The 12,323-nt window shown below is 46.8% G+C and overlaps 1 protein-coding gene across 3 annotated transcripts; it reads right to left on the bottom strand.

Annotated features, from left to right (window-relative positions):
* Window positions 1-3,014: 3,014 nt before the first annotated feature.
* On the bottom strand, window positions 3,015-11,831 carry LOC125525830. 3 transcript variants are annotated; one of them, XM_048690835.1, is made up of 11 exons: window positions 11,584-11,831; window positions 11,435-11,506; window positions 10,411-10,506; window positions 10,246-10,321; window positions 10,070-10,156; window positions 9,889-9,965; window positions 4,413-4,505; window positions 4,097-4,234; window positions 3,824-3,929; window positions 3,485-3,693; window positions 3,015-3,397 (listed from the first exon to the last, which is right to left on the bottom strand). In XM_048690835.1, exons 1-11 carry the CDS (start codon window positions 11,656-11,658, stop codon window positions 3,329-3,331), a joined length of 1,098 nt encoding a protein of 365 aa, XP_048546792.1. In that variant the 5' UTR covers window positions 11,659-11,831; the 3' UTR covers window positions 3,015-3,328. The 3 variants fall into 3 exon arrangements, with proteins under 3 accessions (XP_048546792.1, XP_048546793.1, XP_048546794.1); XM_048690836.1 differs by having other exon boundaries at window positions 11,435-11,500; window positions 11,584-11,813; XM_048690837.1 differs by lacking the exon at window positions 4,413-4,505.
* Between the last annotated feature and the right edge of the window lie 492 nt (window positions 11,832-12,323).

Genomic DNA, 12,323 nt, shown 5'->3' with positions numbered 1-12,323 from the left:
ACCTCCAGGTAGAAGAGTCGCGGGCAGGCATGGCCGGGCGTGTAGGGCTCGTCGCAGTTGAAGCACAACCCTTGGCGGTGACGCTCGAGCAGCTCGGCTGAGGTGAGCCGGCAGAACGGGCGCGCCGCGGTCGCGGCGAGGGGTGCCGCGGAAGCCTGCGCAGGCCGACCCTGCACGGAATCCGGCCCGGATAGCGACCCAGCGTCCGAGACAGTGATTCCTGCTGGATGGCCACCGCGCGGTGCTCGAACGCGCGGGCATAGTACATGGCCGACTGGAGATCCTGGGGTCCCCGAAGCTCCACGTCCACGCGGATGTGATCCGGAAGTCCACCGACAAAGAGGTCGGCCCGCTGCTGCGCCGTCACGCTCGACGCATGGCATGCCAGGGTTTGGAAACGGTCGGCGAAATCCTGCACCGTGGAGGTGAAGGGAAGGCGGCCGAGCTCCGCCAGGCGACTCCCGTGAACCAGAGGCCCAAAGCGAAGGAGGCAGAGCTCGCGGAAGCGCTCCCAAGGGGGCATGGCGCCCTCGTCCTGCTCGAGAGCGTAATACCACGTCTGGGCCGCGCAGCGGAGGTGGTAAGAGGCGAGCCAGGTACGCTCCGATGCGAGGGTGCGCTGCCCGCGAAAAAACTGGTCGCATTGGTTGAGCCAGTTGAGGGGGTCCTCCGTGCCGTCATAGGTGGCGAAGCCGATCTTGGCGAACCGTGGCGGTGTCTGCGTCGGAGCGCCGTGTCGAGAGGGCTCTGAGGGGCGGAGCAGCGAAGCGGGTGGCGCCTGGTCGGAGTACTCCAGGTAGGGACCCGCAGAGCCGGATGGCCTGCCGAACTGCGGGAATGATGTCGACTGTTCTGGAGCCGTGGTGTAGACCGGTGATGGCGAAGACCCAGCCGCCCACGCCGGTAATGGCGATGGAGAGGACAGAAACCGGACCTGGTGTGTTGGCAGGCCGGCCGGAGCGGCGGATGACAGTCCGACGCTGGGCAGAGGTGGCGCCTGGAGCTGCAGCAGCTGTTGCGTCTGTTGTGGGTACCGGCTAAACGCGGCGGAAACCGGTGTAGAAGTCGGCGGCCACGGCGGCTAGAGCTGGCCCGCGGCTGGGGACTGCTGGAGGTGCAGCGACGGCGGAGGCCCGCTGGTGTAGCCCGCCTGGAACAGCAGCAGGGGCGGTCCGCTCGGGCCAGACGCGGCCTGGATCGGCCAGTGCGTCGCCGGGTGGCTGTAGGCAGGGGCGCAGCCGGCGGGGTGGTGTACGGGCTGGTCAGGTACAGGGAGATGCCCTGGACGGCCGTCACGAGGTCCCGCGGGATGCTGGTCATCTCCTCCAGCGTGAAGACGAAGGTTGTCGGCGGCGCGGAAGTGACGAGGGCCGGCGGCGCGGAGGTGATCGGGGCCGGCGGCGTTGGGGACCCGGCAGTGGTCATCGGGGCAGTGGTCATCGGGGCGGTGGTGCCGCCGGGCAGCGTTGGCGTGGATGATGATGATCATATGATCGCAACCAAGTCTCTGGATACCAAATTGGTAGAACCAGGGATCCTACCGGACCTGCTCCGTAGGTTGTAGGGGAAGGATGGAGCGGGGCGAGGTGATGAGCGGGCGCGCCGGCGGCTGGGCACCGTCGCGTAGGAGGAAGATGGCGGCGGCGGCTAGGGTTCCGGATCCTCTGGGAGCTGGGCAATAGGGATAATAATATTTTTATTGCTTAATCTCAAAAAGAGTCTTACAGCATATATTTATAATCTAGATAACTTGCATACAAATTAACCTAAAATAACTTATGGGCTAAGATTGCGCGATGGGCCTTCTACGGCCGTAAGCTAAACCAGTCATAACAATGTTTCATGTGAAAGACCGATTCGTCTAGGACTCAAAGCAAAGCGAGTGATCCGTCTACAACTCGAAGTATAACAAAGGGGATCCATCGACGCAAGCTTTCAGGTTCGACTTTAATCTAGAAACGCCGCCCACTTCCAACTTGATGAAATTTAGTTTTCTTTGAAATATGCAAGGTTTGTGCAGCTGCTTTTTAACAAAAAAGTTTGTATTACTATTGTCATGCCTTTTACTAGTCGAATATAAAGTAGTGACGTGTTCAAGTATTTTAGGTTCACAATAAGCTTGTGAATGTTTTAGTGTCCACTAATATAAAAAAACATGGTTTCACATATATGCAAGCAATCCTCACTATCCAGATGCCTAAACAGTCATCGAAAGTATATGTAGCACACATACTATGTTTGACCGATGATGTCAAGTTGCATGGCATAAGTTCTGTTCAGGCTATGGCATCATTAGTAACACTGAATAATGTTATTTCTTCATGTTCTACTATTAATCTAAAGTTTGTGTTATTCACCCAGAACAATTGACTCGGGATCATGTTTCATGTTCCAAACTACCGTCTTGAATTACCCTATACTATCAATCGGTCCATTATTATTGTCATCAACAATCTGTGTCTCATGACCCAGTTTATCGACCTGGCTACCCCTGATTCATAGCAACCTGCGTTTGCTCTGTCGTGAAGCACATATATCGGCAAGCTTAAATAGAGAGGTAGAGATAACGGATGGAGGAAGAAGAAAAGGAGCGATTTAATGGTATAAAAAGAGGGCCCGCAATGCTATCTTGTGTGCATAGGATCCTATGATCCGCGTGCCTTGCGGTCTCTTGTTGCAACGCACGGCCATATGTGTAGTCTTCACTAATTTTAAAAGTGTTCCGGATATAGGATAAAAAAACAGGGGCGCACATTTCCATAGAAAACTATTACAGCCAAATACTAGAATTCAAAGATATAGCATGCTTAGCTAGAGTTGGCAACTTCATTAGATCAATAGTGCCACAGCCAGGCTAGAATATCGCCCATGATTCATCGATCACAACAATTATGATCCGGATTTTGATCAAAACATGGCAGTATGCTCCCTATTCTTGCAGTACATATGATTAATCAATTTATATGAAATTTCAACTCAATAAATCATTTAACGTCATATATGAAGACAAAATATATCCCAATGAATATTCGAGTGGCGAATTTATTCAGATACTGCTTTTTGCAACAATACAATCATGACCGATATTAACAAAATAAACCCCACTCGAATATTGTTATTTATTTACGGAAAAACATGAGAAGCCCAAACAGGCAGTGGCAGTATGATTCTAAATGAAGGACATAGCAACAGTATTTTTATGCTACACTGCATGAACAGCAAGCCCACACTCACGTTCCTACTGTAAACCCCAGGATCCAAAGGAAAAACCAAGCATGACTGTTGAAAACTTTCATGTCATCGTGTGAAAATTCGTATGTAGCACAAACTAATCAATCTTGACATTTGAATATAGGAGTGTGTCCCTCGTAAGCGGCATGTTCATGAGCAAGCAAATCTGCACAATCAGCACATAGTGTTGTCATAGATTGCATTTCGCCAAAGTTGATCAATAATAGACAAGACTACAAGAAAGCATGCTCACCCCAATGAGAGTTGAGACGAGAAGGATGATCCCTGTAATCCATGCAAGACTCAATCTAACAAGATATATAGCAGCTATAGAAGCTGTAGCATTAGTTTTAGATGCTTCTGCAAGCCGTCTTGAGATATGCAATGAAGACGGTGCATCGATGATGGATGCCAAGGATGTTGAAGCCTCCTTAGCGGATATTACCAGTCCAACAATTTTTCCTATATTAATACATCATAAATGTCGAAACAGAAAAAAATCAACTGTCAATAGTGTTCTGCAAATATAACAAGTGTACTGATTGCAAAGGTTATGTTTCAAGTCAACAATCAACCGCACAAAGTAATTTACCATTATATGCTCCCTGCAATTGATCAAATGCTTTTGTGAGAGCTGTCTGAACTACTTCAGCTCCCTGCTTAACAATTTCTGCGGAACCATATTCATCTTCCAGAGCCTAAATAAACCGGTCAAATTAGTAACTTTATATCACTAACATAGGGGAGTCATGTGCTTATATCAAGGGTATCTGGGCAAGGAAGAGACAGGGTCTCTTGAATATTTTGCTGTGCACAGTTAATAAGGATATTCAAATTGCGGCTAAAGATTTATGTTTATAATTACCTTAATGCCCGTGAAGTGGCATACTAATAACTCTGCAGGGCTCACCATGCCTCCTGAGAAATCTTCGTGAACCTGAATACCCCTTTCGATGGTTTTAAGAAGGGAGATCAAGCTGGATGCAAATTCAACGTCTGCTTCCTGTGTAGACATGCAAATGCAGTTAAATAAATGCCTACAATTTAGTGGTCAATTTTGCACAAACTAGGAAGTGAGCTTATCCAATTTTAACAGAAAAACAATGCATCATCAGACGAGTTATGTTCTTTTGAAACCAAGTTCATGTTAGTATGCAAATGGATGATGAAGCGATGCTAACCTTAGTGAGGAACAAAGTAAGACTGTTTCCACTCTTCAAGGGAATGTTTAATTTGCTATCAGCTTTCTGATAGGATCCCGCCAACCAGGTTGCCTGCACAAAAATTGTTCTACTTTTAGTTTCTAGATTGTACTCCCTCCTTCCCAATATGTTAGGCATATTAGGAATTTGCACGAAAATTAGCGCATCGTTTGTTACAGGGGCCGTCGTACAAGGGATGCATCCCCGACTGGAAAAAAAAGAGAGGCAGGCACACGCATGATCTCCTTTGACCTAGTCTTGATTGACCGATCCAATCCCAAACTCAGATTGCCTCCAACTCGCCCCGCCAATTCTTTCCCGCGCCGGCCGTCAAAACTTCAAATTTGGAAAGCTCCTCAACCATCGATCGTGACTTACAGCGCTCCCCACTAACTTCTCTTTCTTCCCCCTGCTTCTTCCCTGTGCTTCTTCTCCCTCTGCTGTAGAGATCTCTCTGCTGTATGCTTTCGTAAACATGGTGGAAATTGACCTGAATCTGCCGCCTAGATGGGATGACAATGGCAATTACACTGGTCCTGTCATTGATCTCAACAATGATCTGCTATGGGCTGACACCTACGAAGGTTAGTTTCCTCACATGGATTTGTTTCTGCCTAGTTATCGATCTGAATGTCAGGAGTACTGTCAATCTCTAATTTTTCAACGATATCTGCATCAACAGACGTTGGCGAGGGAGAAGATTCTGACGATGCTCACAGAAACCACTGTAAAAATCATGCTAGCGGAGAGGCGCACATTGGAGGAGGTGGACACACGTCAAGCCTGCATGTCCGAATCGGCGGCATCGGACGCACACTAGACCTTGCCGGTCAGGGCCATGTTGGCGTGCATGCTGACCGTCGCCTCATCAGACGTGGTGTTTTTGGACGCTATGTCCCCGGCCATGTCGATGCCGGGCATGGTCGCCGGAGACCAGGCCTGACTGGGCACGGCGTAGGCTGGCTGGGAAATTGGCATAACTTTCAGCCTGGACAGAGCAACGCCGAGCAGCACATCATTCACGATGGCCACTGTTCATGGCAGCGACGAGCACCGCAACTCGGATCAGGGGAACAACGAGCACGGCAACTCGGATCAAGGGAACAACGCGCATGGCAATGGAGGGTATGGCAAAGGTGAGCATGACACCGGCGGTCATGGTACCGGCGAGAATGGCAACATCGAGCAGGGCGCCGGAGAACATGGCAACAGCGAAGGAGGTGGCGCAGGTCCGAGTAAGTGTACGAAACCTATTCTTTTCAGTTTGAGGCTTGAGTGCAGCCACGTTTCTTTCAAGCATACATCACTTTTTGATTGTTGTTTTACAGCGTGTTTAAATAATGCATGTAATTCAGGTGCAGAATTGTGTGGGTTCCTTAATTCTTTTTCATGATTGAATTGATCAGTGTTCCTTGTTGGCATAAGCACATGTACACTGAGAATTTGTAATCAAATAGGATTAGCAGAGTAGTAGTTCAAGCCGGTTATCTACTAGGTTATCAATTATTTTTGCATGGAATCAAGCAGGGCCTTTTTGCGCTAGCCTGCCTTTGTCGGCGTCGTTTATCATCGTGTCTCGCTGTTGCCCACTAGCACTTGGCATCGTGTGAATAGAGTTAGAGTACAGTACACGTGCATCCAGCATTGTCATTTGTCATCCAAGTTTATGTAGACTTGTGATAGCTACACACCTTGTTGCCTGACATGCTGTAAATTTTTTCTTGTCTCACAGATCAGAGGAAGCGCAAATGGTGCACAGACAATGAAAGGAGGACTATATACAGCATGCCTTTGGATAGGAGTACTCATGGCATATTGAAGCGAGGTGTTTCACTACAAGTGGCAGCACAGATGGGTGTTTCTCAGAGATGTGTGCAGCGTTATCTCTACTACTTAAAAATAACATAAGGTTCCCATTTCACCTTTCTTCTCACCACCCCTTCATCCAACCTTCCATGTATATGATAATCCATCACCTTAATTTACTTATCTTCTGAACCAATTCCACTCTAAACTTACCAAACTTCTAATCAAAACATAAGGTAATTCACGGTCAGAATTTGATGAACATTTATTTACAGTATCACTTTATTATTGAAAGGTAAATCACAAGTTAACGTACTAGAATATTTATATCCCGTTGCAATGCACGAGCATTGTTCTATTGGGAAAAAAGGCCAGAGAGGTGGAGGGGTGAATGCTGTTGTTAGCAAGAGGGCAAAGCACTGTAGCCGCAAGAAAGTTTAAATCAACCCAGATGATATTACTGCAATTCCAGTGATGAAAAGGACCACTCTGCATGACCTAGCCAAGGAGCTGAATTTTGCAAAGAGCACCTTACACAGGAGGTTTAAGGAAGGCAAATTCAAGCGTGACACGAACGATATCAAGCCAACATTGACTGATGAAAACATGAGAGGGCGTCGGTGCATATCGATGAGAAGTGGTTCTACATGACTAGAAGATGTCAGAAATATTACTTGGCCCTTGATGAGGACAAGCCTAAAAGGGGCATTAGGAACAAAGGATTTATTCCGAAGGTGATGTTCCTTGTAGCAATTACGAGGCCTAGATTTGATGCACCTGGGACATGCACATTTGATGGGAAAATTGGAATGTTTCCATTTGTAACTAGAGAGCCTTCTAAGAGGTCAAGCACAGGGGTGCTGGTACCATGATCACAAAGGCAATGATATCTGTCGCAAAGAATGATAGCCATGAGTTTCTTGTTAACAAGGTCCTGCTCCTGCCTGCCATTAAACAGAAATGGCTGGTTGAGGAATTTGGGGAGCCTATTTTCATCCAGCAAGACAACGCCAAAACCCATATTGATGTCAATGATGTTGTGTTTAAAGAAGCAGCAACTGCAGATGGGTTTGACATAAGACTGATCTACCAGCCACCCAATTCTCTTGATCTAAATGCTTTGGATCTTGGTCTTTTTTCAGGTATTAAATCCATATTCCAGAATTCAGCTATGAATAGCAAACACAAACATATTGCTGAAGACATTATGGATCTTGTTTTTTATTGCAGGGTATGCAAGCAATGTTTCAGAAGTCAGCTCCGAAAACCGTAGACGAACTTGTTGCTAAAGTCGGACAATTTGTTATGTTCAGGTGCTCAGTGTGTGTTTATCAGAGTTGCAAACTTATTTGTGAGTATTGTAATCAGATTTGCTAATGTGATTTGCTTCAGTTTGATGTGTTGTCATTTTTCTTGTCAGAAGATCCTGTGCACTTAATGTAATCAGAGTGCTAACCTTTAATTCAGGAGTAATCGTGGAGTTCTTGGTCTTTACTGTCTTGCTCCTAGCTTCCTTGTGTCAAAAAATTCATGCTGGCAGTACTAGCAGGCCATGCATGGAGCCAGTCCATGCATGTACCAAACTGACTCAAAGGATCTTAGTGCAGGGGAGGGAATTTGTAAATGTAGCATGTGTTACTCCAAAAATAGCACGCATGGGCTACTCACAAAGGCTACAAAACATACTCCATCATAAGCAAAAAAATGAACTCTGATTTGTAAACCATGTTACAGAAAGATAAATGTTCATACTATTTCAGGCTAGGGGACCGAACAAATCTAACACGGATTAGGTAATGTAAGGTGAAAGCCAGTTTCAATAGGTAATCTATAAGGTTCAAAGTACAGGGGCAAAATAATTTTGAGCATGTCCTTCCGTACGGCAGACTCTGGTTTTTCTCCCTCACCTAGTTCTTCTTCAGCATTGTCATGCCCTTCTTCAGGCTCAATGTGTCCTTCGTTGCCATCATCATGCTCTGCTTCGGCCTCACCTTGCTCTTCTCCGGCCACTCCTAGCGAAGCTATTACCTCTGCTTCAATTTCCTCGAGGGAGTCCGGTGGTTGGCTCTCTCCTGCAAGGATGTCCTGTTCAACCTCGAAACTTTCTTGAGCTGACATATCTTCTGCACCAACACTCAAGTCTTCAAGAAAATCCGGGACTTGGCTACCTTCAATACTGGAGTACCACTCTTTGGGAAGATGTAAAGTATCATCTCCTATTGTCTCTTCGATGAGATCCTGACTTGGCTATCTTGATCATGCTCGGGCACATACTGTTGCTATTCGAAGACCTCGGTATTGTCCGCACGGTCGACGTCCATAGCTTGCTGCTTCGTCAGCTCGTTCTCTGCTTCAACCTGCACATCTTCAAGGGAATCCGGTACCTGAGTAGCATATGTGTCTGGCACATACATCCATAGCTTCATGCCCTCAGATTCTAGGACGCCATAGACATAGCTCATATCCACTTCTTCATCTCCGTTGATCATATCATTGGCTCCTTCAACAGTGATGTCCTGCTCATCGACACATTCGCCATCGTTGGTCTCGTCATCCGAGTTAACTTCGTGCGCACTGTTGACCTTGTTGATATAGTCCTCCCAGATCATGCGGCCATCACCCAGTCCGTCGCCGTACCCGCCGCCAAGAGCGTCGTCCTGTCCTTTATGTTTTCTTGCTTCATCACCATCGCCGTTGCGGACACCGTCGTCGTGGCCGTGGTCATCGCAGGTCCCGGTCTTCCCCGTCGACGTCCAACCTCCGTGTCGTCTAGCTGGTCGGGCTAGCTTCGAGCCGGCCGTATCGTGGTTGCCTGTTCCCATCGTACTGGGACGGCCGCGCACGAGACCGGCCTCATCGGCGGCAAGCTGCACAGCAATGCCATCGTCGGCGGCAAGATGGGCAGTAACTCCTTTGCCGGCGGGAGCGTAATCGCCAACACCGCCGCCGTTGAGGGGCCTGGCCATGGATTGATGTCTGTACGAGGTGGGAAAGATCGGAAGGAGAAATGGTGTGCTGGGCGTTCTTCACGCAGGAGAAAATTGCGCGGGGGAGGCAAGTGAGGTGGGTCATTCATGGGGAGAAAATTTTGAAGGAGAGAGAGACGAGTGGGTGCTCGTGGGAACTAACCGCAAGAGAGGGTCGTCGTCGTATTTTTTTTATTTCCTGAAAACTAGCTATCGTTAGCGACGCCGCAACTGTGCGCCTTACATTATGGAATTGCATGCAGTTCCTAATACGCCTAACATATCGGGAAGGAGGGGGTACTAGTTTCCTCCTAACGAAATAGTACATCTCTACTATTAAAGGGGAGTTGGGGATTGTACGTATGTACGTCCAACTCCCCCTACCCTCGATCTCCCCTCCTCCATCTCCTACATTAACTCAATCAAATCTTACCAAAACCACAACTAAATCAAAAGTTTCCTTGCCTTCCCCTACCCATACCCAAATCAAATCAAATCTTACCAAAACCTCAAACCTCAACTGAATCAAAACTTTCCTTCCCATACCCATACTCAAATCAAATAAAATCTTAGCAAAATCTAGAATATGATAGGTGTAAGATTTATGTCGAACATGATTGGTAATGAACCACTAGAATATGTATGCCCCCGTTGCAATGCATGGGCAACTAGCTAGTACTTACCAAGTTGGCGAGTTCGTTATCAAGAACATCTAATCCAGAAGATTCATCCGAACGAATGACAATCAATTCATCCTTATCTGCAAGGTACATGATCAATGATACTTATGTGTCAACAAGGCAGATACAGAAGTAGGGGCATCCAAGTTCCAAAAGCAGGGACATGCTCAGGAATTAGTCAGACCTGAAAGCTCTATAGCAGCACTTTTTGCACCATCAATCTTGGTTTTGTAAATACTGCCGGCATCAGATATGAAGCCATCAACATAGTCTGATATACGATCAAGAGAGACAACATTAGTGGCTACATCAAAATGCATGAATAATTCTGATAAAATCATTCCCAGCAAATTAACATACCATGGGATCCATCAAGTTGCATCAAGAAAACAGAACGAGGTCTGTCAAATGGGTTTGGGAGTAGCAGCTTGTTTAACTGAAAATCAATATAGACAAAGGTTGCATAGCTTAGATAGAGTAGCACAATGCACACAAAGGCTAGCTAAACCACAAAAGTTAAATAACCTTTGCAGAAGAAGGTGCAGGAAGAATGGCAGGTGGTGCAAAACCAAGCAAGACAGAAACAGCTGCAGAAACTTCACCAAGTGACATGGACGTGGCCTGTTGTAGCATGACAAGGCATATCATGAGATCATACTGCCCCGTGGGAGAGGAATGAAATAAAAACGACAACTAAGGTTGATTTGTCATGGTAACCACCACTGCCTTCACTCTTGAAGCGGCAGGGGGGGGGGGGGGGGGGGGGGGGGGGGGGGGGGGGGGGGGTCAGTTAGGTAAAAGCAAGGGTAAAGTGCTATTAGGGCATATATGGACGCAGGTGCTTGTAGCAAACAAAGCAATAAACTGCTTCTTGCCATGCAGGTTTGATAAGGTGCTAATTTTAGGTACCTCTGACTAAATGTTGTTATGCATCTAAGAGCAAGTCTAATAAGATACAGTCAGTAGGCTTTAAGGATTAAAGTATTGTATTTTTGTTGAGTTAGATGGACGCGAGAGAAGAGGGGAGAGAAGGGAGGCAGGCTGTAGATTAACAGCCAGCTGCAGCAAGGCCTCCAAAAAACATTGTGAAAGTGTAGGGTGGGTCATATATTAATAAAGTAGTAAGTACTTAGTAACTAGCTACTATTAGTGTTGTCTATTAGGTTGGCTATAGCTGACATGATAATTTCATATAGCCGGTTGTTCACTATACTATTAACCATACTCTAAGCACCCATGGAGAGTAGGTGCTTAACTTTCTTGTTTGAGAACGAGTAGATGGGATGACATAAATGGCTGGGTAGTTGACGATCTATTACTGGCTTTATTGGCTCTCTTTAAGCCCCGATGTAAATGCATCATATCGCGTTGTAACAGCTAGTATTTGTTTTTTCAATGGTCGTCTGGTATTTTTTACGTACATGTGTAAGCTACGAACTAGTACAAACTATAATCCGGTATGGATTAGCTGGAAGAGTCGTTTGAACTTGGTGGCACGCAGCGACAGATTGGTCCGCCGAGAAAGAGAGAGGATGACTGGGGACTGAACCTGGTCCTCTGGCTGATCCCTCAGGTAGCGGTGCGATGCGCCATCGATGAAGGCCGCGGCATCTCCCTGTCTCTGTGGCAGCATACGGATGGAGCCATCGTAAGGGGGCAACAGATAAAGGATTTGCTAAGAGAGCAAGAGTTGGGTACCTCAGGGGCGGCGACGACAAAGGAGAAGGCAAGCGCGAGGAGAGGGAGGAAGAGAAGGAGGTGATGGCGAGCCATGGTCGCCGGCGTCGGCTGGAGATCCGATCGAGTCGCTGGCCAAGATTTGGATCTTGGTTGTCCCTCTCTCCCCCTCCCTCTAGAAAATAGATAGGGGAAGCAGCTGCATAGACAAGAGAGTAGATTCGGAGGTTGAGGAAAGGCAGGACACGACGCGCACGTTCCGACCTGTTATTATTGGTGGGCTTTGGGCTTCCTTTCTACTTCGATGTGATCTTCATGGGCCGTCGAGATACACGCGGCAGAAACGAAGAATGGGCGGGGTGACCTGATGCATTGTAGTTGTAGTTTGCCTCTTTCTCACGAGAAGTGCATGGATGAACCCGGTTACATATAAACCCATTTTGAAAAACACATTTCTAAATTCTAAAAAAATCTGGAAAAAAATTGCACGGGTACATCTCCATGTTCTATGTGCGTGCATAAAGTTTCACAGAAAAATTACTTTTTTGTGGCCTGTGAAAAAAGACAAAAAATTATGTTGTGAAACACTATTTAGAAGCACTGAAATTTGTCTTTTTTGCGGAGGCAAAACAAAAAGACATTTTTTCATAAAACTTTGTGCTGCGTACACATATTTGCGAACATGTATGCGTGATATTTTCTTTTGATTTCTTTGACATTTTAAAACATGTTTAAAATGCATTTTATGAAAAGTGAGTGCA

The sequence above is a fragment of the Triticum urartu genome, chromosome 7 (genome assembly GCF_003073215.2).
Source record: "Triticum urartu cultivar G1812 chromosome 7, Tu2.1, whole genome shotgun sequence".
NCBI lineage: Eukaryota > Viridiplantae > Streptophyta > Magnoliopsida > Poales > Poaceae > Triticum > Triticum urartu.
The sequence above is the reverse complement of the archived record's forward strand: the minus strand, read 5'-3'. Positions and strand labels throughout refer to the sequence as shown.

Coding starts and splice junctions, on each gene's coding strand:
- LOC125525830 (XM_048690835.1), bottom strand. CDS start 11,658: ATGGCTCGCCATCACCTCCTTCTCTTCCTCCCTCTCCTCGCGCTTGCC. Junction 4,235..4,412: donor TTACTTTGTTCCTCACTAAG/GTTAGCATCGCT, acceptor ATGTCTACACAG/GAAGCAGACGTTGAATTTGC. Junction 3,694..3,823: donor ATTGCAGGGAGCATATAATG/GTAAATTACTTT, acceptor GTATTAATATAG/GAAAAATTGTTGGACTGGTA.